This window comes from Ornithodoros turicata, chromosome 1 (assembly GCF_037126465.1).
Source record: "Ornithodoros turicata isolate Travis chromosome 1, ASM3712646v1, whole genome shotgun sequence".
In the NCBI taxonomy this organism is placed as follows: domain Eukaryota; kingdom Metazoa; phylum Arthropoda; class Arachnida; order Ixodida; family Argasidae; genus Ornithodoros; species Ornithodoros turicata.
This window is the reverse complement of record NC_088201.1, coordinates 5,833,075-5,851,503: the sequence shown is the minus strand read 5'-3', so window position 1 is coordinate 5,851,503 and position 18,429 is coordinate 5,833,075. Positions and strand designations below refer to the sequence as shown.

Below are 18,429 nucleotides of genomic sequence, written 5' to 3'. Positions count from 1 at the left end.
TGTCATTTTGGTGCGCCGGTTTCTTGTATATGCGGTGCAGTAAGAAGTCCTAAGCACCAGGGTCTTCCAGGATATGCACGAATTATGGGTCAGTTTAAAATTTAAATAGCGCATCGCAGTTGCATAGAGAAAAATAAAGCAACTTGCTCTCAGGTTTCGTCAATAAATCATGCACCGAAAACGTAAAACGCAAGTTATGCGCAGAGGCTGCCATCGCACACGCGGAATACCTTACCAGAGCACTTTAATGTGGCCGTAGTAGTAGCCTCTCCTGCTTCGTTGGTTGCCCTGCAGACGTACACACCGGAATCCTCGGGGTAGACGTGCAACATGGTCAAGGCCACATAACCAAACCTCGACGTGGTCAACACTCTGGAGCCTGATTAGAAAAGATGGACGAACACACAAATATGATTGACGCATTCAATGATCCACTGGTGAAGAAAAGAGCGAATGGGTTAACGAAAGGGGACTGTGTTTCACTTTTGTTCTAATTGATTTTTGTAAAAAAAAGCACGACAGAAGTGGAATGGAAAGGTTTGTATAGCATCTTGTGTCCAAAATGAAAGTGTGAGACCGGAGTAATAAAAAGGGCAATGATAATAAGTCGGTGCAGTCCTCATGCTAACGTATTCAGACCAACCGCGCTAACCTATACGCTAACCGCGGAACTGTCAACATACTGGCAGCTACCGCATCATTATAGTTAGACGACCCTTTTTTGTTGTTCTTCTTTCTGCCAGAAGGTAATGTCGGGCAGATTATATAGAGCCATATAATCGCAGCAAAACTTAAATTCAAATTATTTTCTGAGGGTACTCACTGGCTTCGATCGGACGTCCGTTGCAGAACCATTCGATAACCATCGTCTCGTCTCCAATGGGCACGAGCCTGGCGTCCAAGTGTGCCCGCTCGCCCTCCTGCAAGATGAGGTCCTGCAGGTGCGTCGTAAAAGCGGGCTTCTGGGGGGCTCGATAGTCGTCGGAGTCAGCACTCCTTGTCGGTTGGTAGGCACGCTCCACGTGGCGTAGCCAAATCGTCTCTCTCGGCGGGGATCGTCTGCGTTCGTATCTGACAGTTACCTTTCCACACGACTGAGGTCATCAAGCATGCTGATGCAGAGGCCCAACTTACTCGGGTTCAATGACCTTGCTCGGTTTCGGTAGATGCAGCTTCCAAGGTTCAGACCGTGATGCGCGCTCAGCTACCGATAAATGTGGCTCACATTAGGACATATCAGAAGCGATATCGCTCGTTCAAGAAGCCTGTGTGGGGACCGTGCGTTTCAGAGCATCGCGGGATTCAGGCGCGGATCTAGGGAGGGGGGGTCCAGGGGTCCGGACCCCCCTCCAGACTTGAAGATAGGGTTCAATGGACCAATCCCATCATGCACCTGGCACTTGTCCATAGCGCCCCCCCTTGGGAAGGTCCTAGATCCGCCCCTGGCGGGATCTACTACGATTGTGGATACTGGATACAGGAGATACAGAGAAAGGCCTATGTTACGGCTTCTGTGTTCCGTTTAATGCCACCAGCTTTATGTCGCCGTACACCAGCCCTGACTCGACCACAGCAGCGGCCTGTACAGGCTTTTTGAAGAAGCGACGCCCACATTCCTTTAATCTTATAATCAATCGATCGATCACTTAGCGATGCTACTCTGTATGAGTCCTCACCTTGCACGCAAAGGCGCGCGCGCGTTGCCGTGGAGCCCGCCTGATTCTGCGCGGTGCATTGGTACCAGGCGGCATCCTCCGGGCTTGCTCTCATAATGTACAATGCTGAGCTTCCCTCCTGCGTTTCTGCAGTGGATAGCAATCACACATTTGCACCAACAGGGAAGAACAAATTTCCTTAATAGTATACAGTGAACCCTCGTTATTATGACCATGGTCGTTCCCGAAAATTTTGGTCATAATGCGGAATTGTCATATTAACGGGGGGGGGGGGAGATTTGCAGAGGTTTCACTGCATTGTTCCCCAGGAATATGGTCGTGAAACGCGTATGTCAGATTATCGGGGGTCATATTAACGAGGGTTCACTGTGTTAGAGGAAACGTCACCCTACCGATGAGCACATTTGGTGGCTGCGAATGGATCTGGCGGCCGTCCTTCTGCCATGTTATACGTGGCACGGGTGTCCCCACAGCACGGCAGTGTAACGTCACAGGTTCCCCATCCTGTACGGTGAGGGTCTGGAACCGCTCCACGAACTTGGGAGCTACCACTTGTTCCTTTTCTGCACAACCGCGGTTAAAGATCACTGTTTCGGTCGGGGTCCTTCGCGAGTCCTTCTATTTAGACTGATTTATGTGATTTTTTTTTTTACTGGATAGATGATGATGATGATGATGATAGGAGAAAAAAAATGAAGATGTGAGCCCACTCACTGCGAGACAAGCTACTCCACACTCTTAGAAATGGGGGGGGGGGGGGGGGGTGTCGAGGTAGCTTGCCGTTGTTGGCCGCACTCAAGTGGGCATCGTCACGACTATAGCCAAAAAAAGGAAAAGAAGGTGGGAGAAAGGGGAGTTGAGGACTTCCAAGTGATGTAGAAGCAGGATGACCGGTACTGAGGGGACAGAAGCACACTGTAGGGGAGAGGTGCACTAGAGTGGTCTCTCCGCTAGGCCCGTTGCTTGGAGAAAGCGCACGAGGCCGCGAGAAATGAACTTCACCACATAGCACGCTCCTAGCCAACCATCACCCCGAATGACAGCGTTCTCGCCCCAGATTTGTTGAAAACGGGAGGAGGAGCCTATTTTGTGCCGTGCATAATGGGCACAAAATAGGCTCCTCCTCCCGTTTTCAACAAATCGGGGGCGAGAACGTTGTCATTCGGGATGAAGGTTGGCTAGGAGCGTGCTATGTGGTGAAGTTCATTTCTAAGAGTGCAGGTCTAGTAAAGAAAAAGAAAAAAGGAAAAAAAAAACACGTCTAAAAAGACGAGAGCTCTGCTATGCTCTTAAATGAAGGTGATGAGTGAGCGCTGTGTGCACCCCGGCGATGAATCGCCGGCCATTCGCCCAGCACTTTCACGACGTCAAAGGGTCGGCTATCAAGACGGTCCAAAGGATCTCTGAAGTTGCGAACGTGTAGTTCGAAACCGCGCACATTCGAAAAGAATATCTTCCGAATCTTCGCGCGCACCACTCGGATAGTTCGGTTATCACCGATACGCTTTGTTGATATTTTTTTTTATTTGATGGATTGTTTCAGGAGGCAGGGAGGATAGTATGGGGCCCATTTCAGGGGTAACTGGAAAGCCTGTCGGAAAACCTGAATATAGCGCTGGGATTCGAGTCTCCCATGCAGTCTTTTTTTTTATTCTGCGTTAGCGCCGCGAAGCAACTGTGACTATGAACGGCGTACGGACGTGCATAGATGGAGAGAGGACAGCAGAAAGTAGTCGGGGACAGGAGGGGTTAGTATGCGTCCTGGGACGACTTCAGAGAAACTGTGTCGACATTCGTCTGGAAAACCTGCCGGAAAACCTAGGGAAAACCTCTGAAAGCACAGCCGATGGTAGGATTCTAACCCACCACCTCCCAGTCTTCAGCACGTCTTCAGCACCCTTCAGTGTTCAACACCTCCCAGATCTCGCTCGGTCATGCCGGTGGACCCGGTCTTTATTGTAGCAAGACGTCAGAACTACGGCGCTGGTATGGGCCTGTTGCACTAAAGTTTCGCCCGGCGACCGCAGCGTCAACTGTCCTCCTCTAGTGTAGAGCGCCGTTACTAGACGGTCGTGTCTGGTGTGTTCCCTGCCTTACCGCCGTACCGGGAACATCATCTCTTTTCTTGAAATCCTTACGAAAGGATTTTTGAGAGCCACAGTGTAAGTGATACACGCCTGTGTACGGAAAAACCTCCGGCTACGCGACCAGCTATGGCGCTGCAGAAGACGGTTCGGAGTGCCCCCAAACGTCGTGAAACCGGCATGTTCGTTTCTGCGAACTGTTTAGTAACGATTTAACCTGTATTGAGGATCACGTTGGTGTTGCGTTCCACGCGTAGTAAAAAAGTTGTATTTCCACACAGCCCCGGCTGGAAGACTCAACAGTTCCACCCTGCCTAGAGCCCATATTAGAAACAGCAAGAATGTTCCAAATGCCAACAGGCTATCTCTATATCTCTACCTGAAGCTAGGGAAGCGATAACAGTGTCATTCTACACGGCAGTTGGACCGGAGCTTCCTACGCGAGATGTTGCGCGCTGGGTACACGACGTGCCTGAACCTTGTGGACGAAAAAAGATTCGCTATTCCCGGGCCTGCCCGTTGTAGTACGTACGCTGCTCCAAAGGGTCATGACTGATCGCGCAGGAATGGAAATGTCACCGCTTTATTTTTTATGGCTCTGACATGTTCGTCGTCTTCTTCGCGAGGCGTTTATTCTTGAAAGAAGTCGTCTGGTATTTCGGAGAAGGAAACCAAGTAGGAGCATGCAACTATATAATATTACCACTTTGAAAAGTGGAAAATCTGGTGAGAGTAGATCGAAACAGAAGCTTCAGGTCGGTAGCCGCTGTTTCAAACAGAGACTGTTCTTCTTCTTCTCCTAAAAAAGTGAAAACTTCAGCGATCCGGTGAAAGGACATGGATTGAAGCAGAGTCCCTCCGTGTATGCTGCGCAGTCTAGCGCCGGCAGTCTTCACGATTATCTCGTATATCGTACAACGGCTAGTTTCGAAGTTGTTTAGGCTATGGTGCGCAACGAAGGCTATGCGCTCTATTCGTCCACGCTACGTTCACTGATGTAGCCCCTCTAGAGGGTACTAGCTTCCAAACGTTACAGTTACAGTAGCCGTTAGCCTGCAAAAATAGTTACTGAGTTATAGCTACAGGTACTCTTTTCGAAATTTAACTACTTGCAGCTACAGTTATTCCTCTAAAGTAACTTAGTTATTTTACAGTTACCTTCTAAGAAAAAAAGGGGCATCTCAATAACCTTGTGTTAGAACTTGTACTGTCCGATCATAGTTACTCCGTGTTATGACCAGAGAATTTGCCATAGGCCCTATGGCACTAACGGCACGGTGACAGTTAGTCTAAGCCTCTAAGGTGTTTCCGGCTGCGTATGAGATGAATGTTTCTGTAGAAAAAGCATCCGCCTTGACGTATGCGGCGTTTCTTTGGCGCGGCTTGGCTTCGATTTTCGTTTCTTGACATATGCAACTTAAAAGACTGGTAACGTGAAAAAATATGAAGACTATAGAAATATTGTGAAACCGGCATTGACACGGTACAAGAAGTTGGAATGCCAAATGAGTGGGGGAGGGGGAACCAGGACCTACATGACGGCGTCAAATCTGCTAGCCAATGTTGCGATCCCCTGCGAGTGACGTCAAATGAATAAACCCTGCAGCGTCATATCACGGAATCGTCCTTCCACAGTGCCCTCTAGTGCCCGTCCCAGTGTCACAAACTCGTCTCGCTGTGACACGAAGCAAGCTCGGCGGCTTCATTGAATAACCTATATGCAGTGTGAAAACAGGCACTGTCCAGTCAGCGCTGTTATACTTGGCTCGAACAAGTCGAACGGCGGGCGCCAAGTCGTCGTTCCCCTTTTGTCACTTCTATTTCGGGGGCCTTTTGGGGCGGGACAAAGAGAAACTAGTACCGCAGTCGGCAAACCAGAAATACGTTTATGGATGGCACGCCCGCGCAAAATATTATAGTCAGGCTCGTACCAAGCCAGCTTTGTGAAGGCAGGTTGTGTTGTTCTGCGCCTTCCTGCGTCCGTGCCGATAAAAATAGTCCTATATATGCATAGCACAAAGCCAACTGACGTGTTCAGTGGTTGTTTCCGGTCAATTCGATCAATTTCCAAGTATCGTTCGAAATATGTTTTCCTGTAGCCGTTCCTATAACTACTCAAACAGATTAGTTGTGCGGCGACAGCTTTCTCTAGTTGGCACGTTAGACGGTAATGTTGAGCCACGGACTTGGAAGCGACCTTAAGGGACGGTCGCATCCATTCCAGTCGATTTCGAGTGTCATTTTATTCCCAGTGGACCTCTGACCACTGTATCGAAAATCCCACGCGAAATAGTGGCGTACTTTGACTGTTATTCCATGAAATACTTGACAAGACCAGACGCCGGATGTGGAGAGTATGCCGGAATTCCCTCTCTGGAAAAACGAGAAAACGTCACTCCCCAAGAACCAACGAGGACGCGACCTTGAGAAAAGGAATGCCGCGGGCGTCCCACAGAGTTACGGGGCGTCTGGACGGCGCCTTTCCTCCTCTCCAGGGCTGCCCTCTCACTCCTCCGGTTAGCGAGTGACGTCACGCTGCCGGAACCTCCGCAGCCGCGGAAGCAGCTCAAATTTTTAAAATTCGTATATTTAATATCTAAGCATTTTTTTTCGGCCGAAAAAACCTAGCCATGTAGATTGTCGGCCGATACCGACATAGCGGTATCGGTTTCACGGATGGGTTTCCGGATGCGACCGTCCTTTTAAGGACGGTATCTTAAGGACACTAAGATGTTGAGAAGGTAATGTCGAAGCGCTTCGTTGTTTTTATTCTGTGTTTCTTCCCTGTACTTCTTTTTATTGTCAATATTTTGAGAAGTAGTTCTCGTAAAAGACCACAAAGAGTAGTCTTTCAAGGTGATTACTACGACTACAAAGAAAAGAAAACAAGATCGTTCCGCCTTAATTGTACCGGCAAAGTTAGTAATTCCGTAATTTGCCCGAAGAATTCCTTTTCTAAAAACACGCTTCTAACTCGAGCGTAGCCACACGGGTGACCTGGAAGAGCTGTCTCCATTCCGCGTTGGAGAGCTATTTTTGCCTCTTGAAAGCGTTGCTAAGGGAGCCTGCCCGTAACCGATAAAATCAAAATGCTGGCCAAGCCCTTAAATATTAGGGACGAATAGAAACGAAGGACACTGGCAGAGTGGTTGTCGCATCCTTCAGAAAGGCACGCAAGTGCTGTGTGCTGCGTATTTTGAATGGGAAGTATTCGAATTTCGTCGAGCAACGAAGCCAAGGTTACCATCACAGTGCAAAAGCGAGAGAGAAGCTGTCTAGTATATTCATCATCGAGCGGGTATACTGACAGGATAACTATCTTTAACCACGGGTGTAGATGGCGGCTTTGGCGCACTGCCTCCCCTCCTGCAACTTACAGGAACAAAATGTGTCATAGCCGCAAATAGACGCAGGACTGTATGTTAGGAGTTATCGCTTGTTGGCATCGCTTACTTGGAAGAAGCCCTGACGACACGTTCCCGATTGGCATTTATGAAGAACACTAAGGAAGCCTAAAGGCCCGTTCCGACATACAGCGCTTTGCTCCAGAGCACTGGAAAACAGCGCTGTTTTTCCCTCCTCTCCCGGCTGCGACTCGATGGAAAACAGCGCTTGGCGAAGTTGAGCTTCGGTGAACTTTCCCGTCGCTGTCTCCCAGCGATAGGCTCCCTGAACCAATGAGAACGCGGCGCCGCGTTCACGTGACGGTACGATCACGTGAGATCACCAAGTACAGCGCTGGGACAAGCGCTGCAAGTGCAAACCTCACAGTGGAAATACAGCGCTGTTTTGCAGTGCTGTGGTGCAGCCCTGTGGAGCAAAGCGCTGTATGTCGGAACGGGCCTTCGGAAGCGGGTATGTCGGAACGGGCCTAATTCGACGAGTCCTTATCAATGTATTATCCGAGTATTATCCGCTGTTTTCCCCCTGAGTAATCATGGTGTACCAACCTGTCCAAATTTTGTACGGGTATTATCCGAGCATCGGCGGCATGCACAGCAAGCCTTTGGTTCAATGTCATGCTAAAGATTGAGAGGTGGCGAGAGTTTCCGGACAAGAAGCGGTATAGTGCTCCCTGATGGGCAGCCCGGGACGTATAGTAATGCTCGCATAATTGAAATTCTAATGTTCGTAAATGTCGCAAGTAGAAAAATGAATGGAAATACGGGATTCACAAGTATTGCCACGTTATGCTTCGACACTGTCTAATTTCAGTACTTGGCATTCTGAAATTGTTTTGAATCGCAATCAACCAAGGCCATTTAAGGCTGCCACAAAAGTACGGAGGCTATGGCAGGATACTGGAAAAAGGCGCAACAACCCTCGATTTGCCCCGGAAGTATTAATTCGGAGAGTCTAATTAAAAACAAAATATAGACCTCACTTGTAACCTGTAAAGCTACAATCGTCAACGCCATATCCATTACGCTTGCAACTTCTTTGTGAACACTCCTGGGCCTATACTGGATACCAACGCCCCAGAAGGACATTCAAAGTGATCACACACGATCGAAACCAAGCGATTAACAAAGAGTTTTCATGACGCTGAGGAGGAAGGAACCACAACGCCCTCATTAACTGACAAAATTGCGTACAGAAGCAGGCTGGCTAGTCAGAAGATTCAGAAGGTCTCTTTGACTCCACCCCAAACGCTTCGCTCCTCGCCTCAACTCGAAAGCACGTTATTTCGACTGACACAACATACAGTGACTTGAAATAATTAACTCGTTAATTATTTCAAATCCCTCTACGTCTTGTTGGTTTAAAGTGATTTCAAGTTACTGCCCGCCACTGTGGTATACCAGAGGAAGCAGCTGTATGCAGCTGCGTTAGCCTGTATACGGTATATAGAGCTATCAAGAAAAGACGCCAAAGGCAATAAACAACTGCGATACGTAAAAATAATTGCTGTGTGTCTGATTCATGCGTACGGTGACGTCAGTGGTTATTCTTAGCCACGTGTCACCGCAAGACATCGTATGGTACCTCAGGAAACCCAGGACGAGGGACACCAAAATAGAACTCGAAACCCCTGCAACTCTGTCGACTTTCGAAATTCGAGCTCCGGATCAGAAGCATCGGATTCCTTTTTTTAACGCGTCGGTATGAAACAAGAATAGTAAACCAGGTGCAAGAAGATGCGAGTGTTCACATATTTCGTGACTAACGACAGGGAAGCATTGCCAAGGCCACTGATACAGCCAACGCACGCGCAAGAGAAGAAATGTGGGACTTGGCGAGGTTATGGCGTTCCACAAGTTGCGGCCGTTTCAAACCGTACAATGACGCGCACCTTTAAAGGGGCACTAAAATGCAAAAACAAGTTCACTTCAAATTACGTTACACGCTATGTTAATTTCGACCTTGTTATCATAATTCAAAACTTTGATTCCGTTACGGAGCTACAATCGAAATTATACCGGACTCTTTCTTGCTTCGGCGCTAAGCAGTGAACGTGGTTTCAGCTCGTGCATCGGTGTTTTTAGTCCATGCTGCGCGTGCGCACGCGCTTGCCGCGGCCGCGACCTACTAGATTATAACGACCATGTCACAATCAGAAAACCCTATGAGGAGCCTGTCCGTACGATCCGCCAGGGGCGCTACTGATCGGCACAACACGATTGGACGATGGAAATTTGAATTCTGAACGCGCAGAAGCGTGTGTACGACTACCGTAGCAGACGACAGCGATAGCCCCTATGAAAACGCGTAGAATGATGATGATAATCAACCTCAGAATGAAACATCTGTGGAACGTCCACCGCTTGTACAAAAAAAACTAAGGTAAGCTGAAGTACAAAGTATTGTAGAAGTTGAGGAAGCAATAACTGGGACGATGAGAAGCGCCACCGCTACCTTCCAAAAATGCGGCGCATAGAAGGGGTGCGCCTGACATAGTCGTTATAATCTAGTAGGTCGTGGTGCCACGTCATGGAGCAGTCCCAGTGAAAAACATAGTGCGCGTTGCGAAGCGGGCTGGCGTAGCTGTCCGAAGGAAGTGAAGATAAATGTTGTCAGTGCGAACATTCGCGAGAACTGTTGCGGGCTACAATTCAGTGGATCGGCATTGAAAAATGCTGCAGTGGGCATCATGCAGAGAATATACGGAACACTAAGATCGGACCCGTTCCAAATCCACACGGCCACGATAGGTATGCGCGCGCTTCTCCTGCTGTGTCATTGGATGCCGCCAACCTTTGCTACCTGAGTATGCCATTGGTTACCATCAAAGACTGCTCTGTTTTCACTGCGTTTTTCTTCTAAACGGTAGCGCTGTGTGAACTAATTTTACTTGCACTATTCTAATTGAAACACGGACTTTCATTTCAGAGCAAGTTGTTTTTTGCATTTTAGTGCCCTTTAATGCACGTACTTGCGATTTCAATATTCAAATTTCTTGGTATCAAGAAGCAACGAAGCAACACCAGCGAGTTATTGCTAAAGCAGAGTCCTCTTGTGACAAGTGGATTTCCGTCATCGTTTGCCAGCTGGTGTTTTGCATTGCCCAGCGTCAGACAAGGAAGGTTGAACTGCGGCCACTTGTCGTCAGAGGGCTCTCACGCCGTAATGGAGCTCCCGTCTTAGCAGCGCTAAGCAACTGGGACTGTTAGCAGCATACAGACAGGAATGGCTGGGAGGGCTTAGTATGCGTCCAGGATCGGGGCCAGTTGCGCCGGCATTCGTCTGAAAGGTCTATACTGGAAAGGAAACCTCAGACCGGTGGTAGGACTGAAACTTGACCCACGATGCTGTGGCCACTCGGAAGGATTGAGACAGTTTTTGACTTGGTGGTAAGCCAAGGTCGTAGCTGAAGACTGGGAGGTTGTGGGTTCGAATCCTACCACCAGCTGTGCTGTCTGAGGTTTTCCCTGGGTTTTCCGAAGACTTTCCAGACGAATATGTCGGCACAATTCCCCCTGAAGTCGGCCCAGGACGCATACTAACCCCCTCCCCCCTGGTCCCCTCTCTTTCCTGCTGTCCTCTCTCCATCTGTCCATATCTGTATGCCGCTCATAGCCACAGTTGCTTCGCGGCGCTAACACGAAATTTAAGAAGCTTTTGAAGGTATACCTTTATTCCTTCAGAGTTTCATTTGACTCTCAGACGTGAAGCGCCATAACCATCCGTGAGATTTTGGTCTGAGCCAGAAAACGAATGCTTAGCAGGCTCAGAAAGCCACATTCTCCATTTTATTTTTCCCTACACCAGACCAAGCCAAACCAAGAAATTATCCGTTTTGTGAAGCCTAAAGAAGTGTCAGTTTCTGAACAGCCAAATACTTCCTGACCTCGTTGAATTCTACTCAAAAGTTACAAATCTCATTCCTTTGTGGAAAGCGCCTGTTTCACCGAAATGGTCACTTTTGAACCACAGCGCATTCTAAGCGCCAGTTTTTTGGTGACAACAGACGCATAAGTTTACTGACGTTTGATGTGAAGAAAAAAAAAAGTTTCATCCTTGTGGATATTGGGATCGTAAGACTTAAGGCGGCACGAAGAGCGGCCTCTTTCTAGCATCTAGCATTTTCAAGACCGTTAAAAGGCCTTCGCTTTCTGACACCTAGCTGTTCTGACACCACGTTACTGTTCTAGCACCGCTTAAAAACGACCAGTTGTGTTGCAACGCATATAGGAATGTCAATGGCTTTTGGCTGTCACGTGCAAACAAACGTTACTCCATCTGGTGAATGGCGAGGTTTACAGTTCGGCTACATCCATTAATTTGTACTACCAGTAACCACCCGCCGTTAAGGGGATACTCTTAAAAGTAAAGGTGACGTACAGAATTAGGAACAATAGCTAAAGAAATTAGTTGTTAGAGTCACCAGATCCACTCTAAAGAGAGTCACCCCCTTGTTGAGCGTCTGGATAGGTCTGCAGTAGTATTGTGGAGAACAATCGCATCAACTCGTGCTGAGACTGGGAGGTCACCTAGGTTCGGATCTAGCGCCCTCTCGAATCTAGATCCCCAACACGACAAATGCCAGCACAGTTCGTACTGAAGTCGACCCAAGACGCCACAAACAGCTCGATACTAACGAAATTATCACCAGCAGCGGAGCACAATCTCCCATGTGTACTACTACTACTACTACTAAATCATGACTATGGCCTGGGGTGATTCACCGCTTGAGAGCAGTACACTACCCCATTACACGAGAAGCGTGGACGACGTCCACGCAACGTCGACAAAAGAATAAACACAAGAGAGTGGATGTCTGGTAGATTGATCAACCTTTTCGTGCGGTAACCGTGACTCAGCTAGTTCGCGAACGGTTTTAGCGAAAACGATTCACTAACCCTTCGAGCAAGACAAGTGCTATTCAGTTATTACATTACATTACAGAAAGCTTGCATCATGAAGACTGTAACCGTAGCTGGCCGCTTATTTCGGACTTCTTCCATTTAAACTGTGACGATGACCTCCGTCGAAGGGGCCTGGAGAGCCATAAGGAAACGCAGTGGGAACAGCAAGGTTGACCATTCAGCCGACCCTTAACGACTGAACCTGGCCTAACGACTCAAAATGACAGGGAGAAAGCAAAACGGACGCAGTCTAACAGGACAGCAAATTATCTCTTGGTAGTTGGAACAGAGGTACTCCTGTTCGGTACACTGACCTGCCAGCATTCCTGCGTATCAACTACCCTGGAGCTAACACTTGCTGATGCTCCAAAATAACCGCCCTTCAATGAAAAAGACGTCCAGACGTTCTGTTGAATAATGCGCGCTGTGGTCTGACTAACAAGGAGTCAAAACAAAACAGGAAAATCTATATACGTCGTGCGCCGTTTACCAGCTAACAAAAACGCAGCATTTGATTCAACAACAAGAATGAGCCATGCGACGTCAGTGAAGCTGGCTTTGCTGCGCAACCTGCAGGATTCGTGCTACAAAAGGCGCTCCACCCTCCAAATAAACTTCCATTCGAACTTGTGCCATGACTGAGTGGCCCTCGCCTTACTGCAGATCGTATTTACTCAAAAACCTGTCGCCGTAATTCCGCATTTATGCTGCATATACATAAAATGGAAGGAGTCCACGCCGACAGAACGGCACCGAAGACATGGCAGAATAGCCAAGAAAATGCAGGGAAGAGACAGTCAAAGTCGCCTCCGAAGCAGAGACTAGAACAACAGATATAGGTCTGACACTTCACTGAGTTCTAGCTCTGTTGGATACGTATTTGAACTGCCTCGCCAAAAAGATGCAATAGATATTCTCCTCCCTCGACGAGACATGCTGCATATCTCTACTGCAAACGCATACACTTCATGGCCTACTTCTATATTTCGCTCGCCACAGACCCCTATGCGGTAGAGAGGCGGGCCCCGGGGCGGAACCCAACCCGGCGCCCTGCCAAACGTAGCTGCCAACACAGCCACCTACGCCATTGCGCAGAACAACTGTTACCGGATACCGCATAGAGAATGGCGCAGTGCAGATTTCTCAAAGACAGCAAGACGCACCTCGAAGATGATACGAATGAGTTATGAAAATCCGCAACACAGCACACCTCCACAAATTGAGAACAATTCTAGAAAAAGAAAATAAATATTTGTCCTCAATTTGGAAGAGATGCGATTTAAAACCTTGAGAGCAAACATAACGTCAAAAGAGTTCCTTCGCTTACCGATAACATGAAGTTGGACATCGTAGCGACATTCTCCACTCTTGTTGCTTGCTACACAGGTCCACGTGCCAGCGTCTTCCCGAGCCGCAGCCGTGATCATCAAGGCATGGACTCCGCCTTCGTTGACAAGCAACTTATGCGTCGCATCATCGTTAATGGGCTGGCCATTGCGATACCAGCGAAGATCGGGAAAAGGTCGTCCCGACACTCTCAGGTCGAAACGTGCCATTTTTCCTTCCGTAACTTCTTGATCCTGGGGTTGCTTCACAAAGCTGGGAGCCAGTGCTCGAGATGGTGTTTCACTGACTGTTTCAACCACGGTTCCTGTCGCTGGTCCAGGCGCAGGAGGAGATGCTTCAATAACCAAATGTGCTGAGCAGGCAACGCGGCCGTGAATGTTTTCTGCGAGTAAAGTGTAGTATCCTGCATCTTCTGGTAGTGCCATGTGGATCTTGAGCGTGTACAGGTCAACACGGCGCTCAACCACAACGCGTTGAGACGGCCGCAGTGGTTCTCCATTGCGGAACCAAATAACACGGGGCTCGCCTGAAAGGCGTGCTGTGAATGATACATCAGATCCTTCCAGCAACTTGGAATTCCTCGGTCGCTGAAGAATCTGAGGAGGCCCTGTGGCGGTTTGGCTGAGGGCTTCTGTGACGCCCGCGCGTACGAGCAGTGTCTCGAGGAACTCTGTCTCTCGAAGTAGTCTGTATTCGAAAGTGTCAACTCTGAAGTCAGAGGCAGCGAAATATTGAGGGCCCTGGGACACCTCGGTGGCTCTTGACATTGTAACTCCATCTTGTGTCATTAACTGGGTTCGCTGGACGGTAGTGTGCTGGCGTGCGCCCTGCTGTCCAACGAGGCCTTGACGTCGGATGCATAGTGTGAGCGAGGCTTCCCCGGCTGTATTCACTGCTGATAAGTTGTAGTCGCCTTCGTCTTCGGCTGTCAAGTTACGGATGAGCAACGTGCAGAGGCCAGTGCCGGGCTCGTAGGTAATCTGACGGCGTGCATCGTTGCTTATCGGCATTCCTCGTCGGGAGAACACCACTTGAGGCGCGGGATGACCACGCACCTTAATTTGAAATCGCGCATCGGCGCCCTCGAAAAGTAAACCACCACCATGTGTAACTGGTTCGAAGGCCGGGGGCGTCGTCGGCCCCCACCTGCGCACGGTAACATAGCCATAAGCGACATGTAATCCTCAACTGACAGCTTATGATTTAATAAAGTAGTGTACTCACACGCTGGGAGGCTGCACTACCATTCCTCCCCGGGTTCTAAAAGCAACCAATTTTCTGTCTGAGCATCACCGAATGCAGAGCTTTCAACGCTAACCTTACCGTTCTATGCGCGGACGCAGTCAGCCCTGGAGCAGCCGCATCCCCGACGCTTCTCCCAATTTAGCAGCTTCGAGAGACGTTTCTGATCAGCGCCGCGTGCGCCCTCTGCTCGAAATAACGCCCTGGGCATGCGCGCTGCGGTTCAGACCCACGGCCCGTTATTTTCGTCCCGGTGTAGACTTACACCATTGCGGGAGCCATTTTTGGCGACGGCTGCTCTCTTTGGCAGCACAGGGACGACGAGTGACGACGCGTCCCTGACTAAGAGGTGCGGAAGTAGGCTTGTGTACGCGTGGTTAGCCACTACGTCAGACTAACCACGCTTTGTCAATGCTGTAATGCCGCTGTTCGTTGACAACCAACGACAGCACCGCTCTGAAGGCCAAGGCAGCGTAGCGGACTCTGCCGCACAACGGCCAACCGACAAGAATAACAAGCAGAAGCGCTCGCTCAGCGACACGCTACCCCAGAAATAGAGTGTGCAACTACAGCAAGCGCTCTTGGAATATTCGACAGTCGACAGGCGTCAGTTCATGGCTGCAGCGACAGCGCTGTGGTACAGCTTCCTCGGCTCCCCATTCTCCTACGCTTCAACCGCGCCAACGGAACACCTCCCACACCACTGTTTTAATAGAGATCCACTGGACAACGCGTACGACGTACTTCTTATTAAGCCACCTACCGGATGCAGACCTCACAATGAGGAATTTACTGGTCGAAATTCTGAAACGTTACGAGAAATACCAGCCAGATCGCTTACAAATGAGTTTTACTTTACCTGATTCCAGACGTATTTCCGCATCCCAAGAACCCGTTGTTATATTATCACCATATTTATTACTCCGTCTATGAAACCAAAAGAAATTGGCTTCTGGACCTGATGAACTGTCAGGGCCTCTGCAGGACCTAGTGCTACTTGAGAATCAAGAGCTTCTTGAAAGTGCGAGACAATTTTTTACCATCCGTCTGTTCCATCAATGTCATTGAGTACATATGTCACTAAGGAGGAAACTGGAAGCTATAAAAAGCGCGCTCCTCCAAAATGGTGTCCTGACACCACCTTGTGCAATACTTCTCCAAGTGTAGCAGAATGCAAGTGAAAGCAACGCTTTACGTTGACTCACCATAGCCTTGATTCGACACCCGAATGCCAATTACGTGACACTTCCTCGACCTTTCGTACAGTGAACGAGCGCGTTGAAATTAAAGTGCAAGAAACTTGGTACTTTAAGACACACTGATTTAACTGTATTGTCGTTACTTTCAAAGAAATTTACGCAAGACGCTCCTCATACTTGTGAAATGAAGCCCCATCATGTCCAGTCTTAACCAACTATACTGCTTTACACCATCTTGCACACTTGGGGAAAACGCTCGTATTTGAGATAAGACGAAGATTGAAACAAGAAAAGCAGACTTTATTTTGGCCACCCACAACAAGGACCACGACTAGGCAGCAGGCACTGAGCCAGGCTATGACGGCATCTCTCTATTGGCGGAATTCCCAGCGGTAGACAAGTGGACCCCGCACTTCCTGGGTTCGTGTCTTGGTGATCTCCGTTACCCGACGCGTAATACGACGTGTCACTTCTTCCGAGATCTGAGGCCCGTCGGCGGCCGTGCGCGTCGTCACCTCTTCGGAGACGTCTGGAGGGAGCTCATTCACTTCGGTGACCTCCGTAACCCGCATCTCGAGGTCACCGACACCACTCTCGCTGGACGGTGCGCCTTTGACGCGATAGACCTTGACGTCGCGAGCGGCCTGCGCTGCTTGTTCCCGGTTATCGTCCTCGTCCAGCACCAGCAGTTGTGTACGGGAAGTGACCGTCGTGTCGCCGGGCCCTTGGACGCAGAGCCAGATGATACCGGAGTCTTCAGGGAACGCTTCGGCGATGCTCAACGTGAACGAGGTAGCCGGTACGAGAGATCCGCCTTCTTCGGGAACGACCATTTCCCGTGCTTGACTCAGTCGGAAGTCCGGCGAATCCGCAATTGGTTCTCCCGAGCCGCGGTACCATTTGGCCTGGAGGGCGTTGCTGGTTCCTGCGACGGAAGCACTGAGAGAGACGCGTGTACCTGCTTGGACCTGCAACTCAGTGGGTAGCGACCGCGCCATGACCAGGCACCTGAATGTGAAAGTGAAAAGTTAGTCACAGATCAATTTCTGCTATAGCATACAAGGCAATTCTTTTAAGTAAATACATTTCCTCAGGTGGCTTAGTTAGTAAGGCATGGCGTCGTCATACAAATGCAAACGTTCGCTCTAGCACAACTCTCTGGCTGCGTATCGCTCATATACATACACAGGAGCTTGCGTCTCCCTTTACGTGGGAATAGAATGGCATCAGATGGGACCAGAAGAACGACTTTCCCTTCTTATTGAAAGACGGAAAGACTTATTGAAAGCATGGAGGAAGGAAGAGAAGACAACAGAAAAGCGTGGGGCCTGTGACGTACGAATAAAGGATACGTGAGAGAACTGATGTTCTGAGGCTGGAACAACACAGAAGGGACAATCACATACAAGGCCTCAAGTTGCCTAAGAAATTAACGATGAAAGATGGAAGTCACTGAAAAGGTTAGCCAGCAGTGTTAGCTTAGCTCAATTGGTAGTCCAGAAGATGTGGGTTCGAGTCCTACAGCTGGCTAACCTTTTCAGTGACTTCAATCTTTCAAAGCATACGTCTTCGTTCCTTCGAAACCTTGTAAGTGTCATGTTACCTGAGAAGGCCAATGAGAAATCTTTGCACACGCCATTTTGGAAGTCATTTTCACACGCTTCGGGCACATGTGTATCCAAGACTCACAAAGCTATCCTGAAAACGGCTATACGCAGAAAACTGTAACATGGAAATCTGAAACGTGCCGATGACGTCACAATGCTGACCCCTAATTTCCGCTTCACTTTTCGCTCCGTGGAACGGGACACCTCCTCTCATTCCTTCCTCCGTGGTCGCTGGACAACGCCTGGTGGCGGTTGTGTGAAGATGCCTTGCATTCTAAAGAGCGTCCGTGGCAGTGATTTATCCAGAACCCCCCCCCTACACCCCCCTAACCCCCCCCCCAATATGTTTAGTGACACCCCCTAACTTTTTCACCCCTAACTTTTTACATACAAGAGGTGCCCTTGCGATTTCAGCTTTAGACACCTTTCAGTAATGAAATGTTAAGCTGTAATGATGTAACTATAATAATGACCCCCCCCCCCCCCCCCCCGAGGTTTTTCCAACACGCCTCCAGGCTTGGGATTCTGGGTAAACCACTGGTCCGTGGAATGCGTGCCACACGCTATACTTACGGCTTCGCGACCACGAGGTCGGTTGACGTGACGGGAACGATTTTTTCCACCACGGGCGCAGCCACTTTAAGCCTGCAGGATGAACGCGTGCGGCCGCCGCTGTTGCTTGCCTCGACCTCGTAAAGGCCGTCGTCCTCCACAAACGCTTCTGGGATGACCAGTCGTACGCCATCACCATCGTGCGTAATCTGGAAAGAGATCCAATTAAACTGCGTAAGCTGGAGTCCGTAAGTAAATGTTGTCAAATTCCTCCCGGGCATATACCTGGGTAGTAATGTCATCACTGTAATGAAATTACAGTAATGAATTACGTTTGCTGATAATTTGTAATGTAATGCATTACTTTTGACATTATGTAATTTGTAATGTAATTTAATTACATTTGGGCAGTAATT

General features: G+C 49.1%; 2 protein-coding genes across 2 annotated transcripts in view; both read right to left on the bottom strand.

The window, feature by feature from the left end:
- The window catches only part of LOC135377386 (titin-like), a 50,296-nt gene extending 35,478 nt beyond the window's left edge, over positions 1-14,818 (bottom strand). The window contains exons 1-8 of the mRNA XM_064609755.1: positions 14,737-14,818; positions 14,638-14,673; positions 13,394-14,559; positions 2,069-2,239; positions 1,677-1,802; positions 1,135-1,204; positions 824-1,059; positions 236-379 (exon numbers count right to left, since the gene is read on the bottom strand). Of these exons, the coding sequence (XP_064465825.1) occupies positions 236-379; positions 824-1,059; positions 1,135-1,204; positions 1,677-1,802; positions 2,069-2,239; positions 13,394-14,559; positions 14,638-14,660 (1,936 nt within the window). The 5' untranslated portion in view covers positions 14,661-14,673; positions 14,737-14,818. The remainder of the gene's footprint in view (positions 1-235; positions 380-823; positions 1,060-1,134; positions 1,205-1,676; positions 1,803-2,068; positions 2,240-13,393; positions 14,560-14,637; positions 14,674-14,736) is intronic.
- Positions 14,819-16,133: 1,315 nt separating this feature from the next.
- The window catches only part of LOC135373974 (coiled-coil domain-containing protein 141-like), a 30,731-nt gene continuing 28,435 nt past the window's right edge, over positions 16,134-18,429 (bottom strand). The window contains exons 21-22 of the mRNA XM_064609266.1: positions 18,035-18,222; positions 16,134-16,862 (exon numbers count right to left, since the gene is read on the bottom strand). Coding sequence (XP_064465336.1) covers positions 16,226-16,862; positions 18,035-18,222 — 825 coding nt within the window. The 3' untranslated portion in view covers positions 16,134-16,225. The remainder of the gene's footprint in view (positions 16,863-18,034; positions 18,223-18,429) is intronic.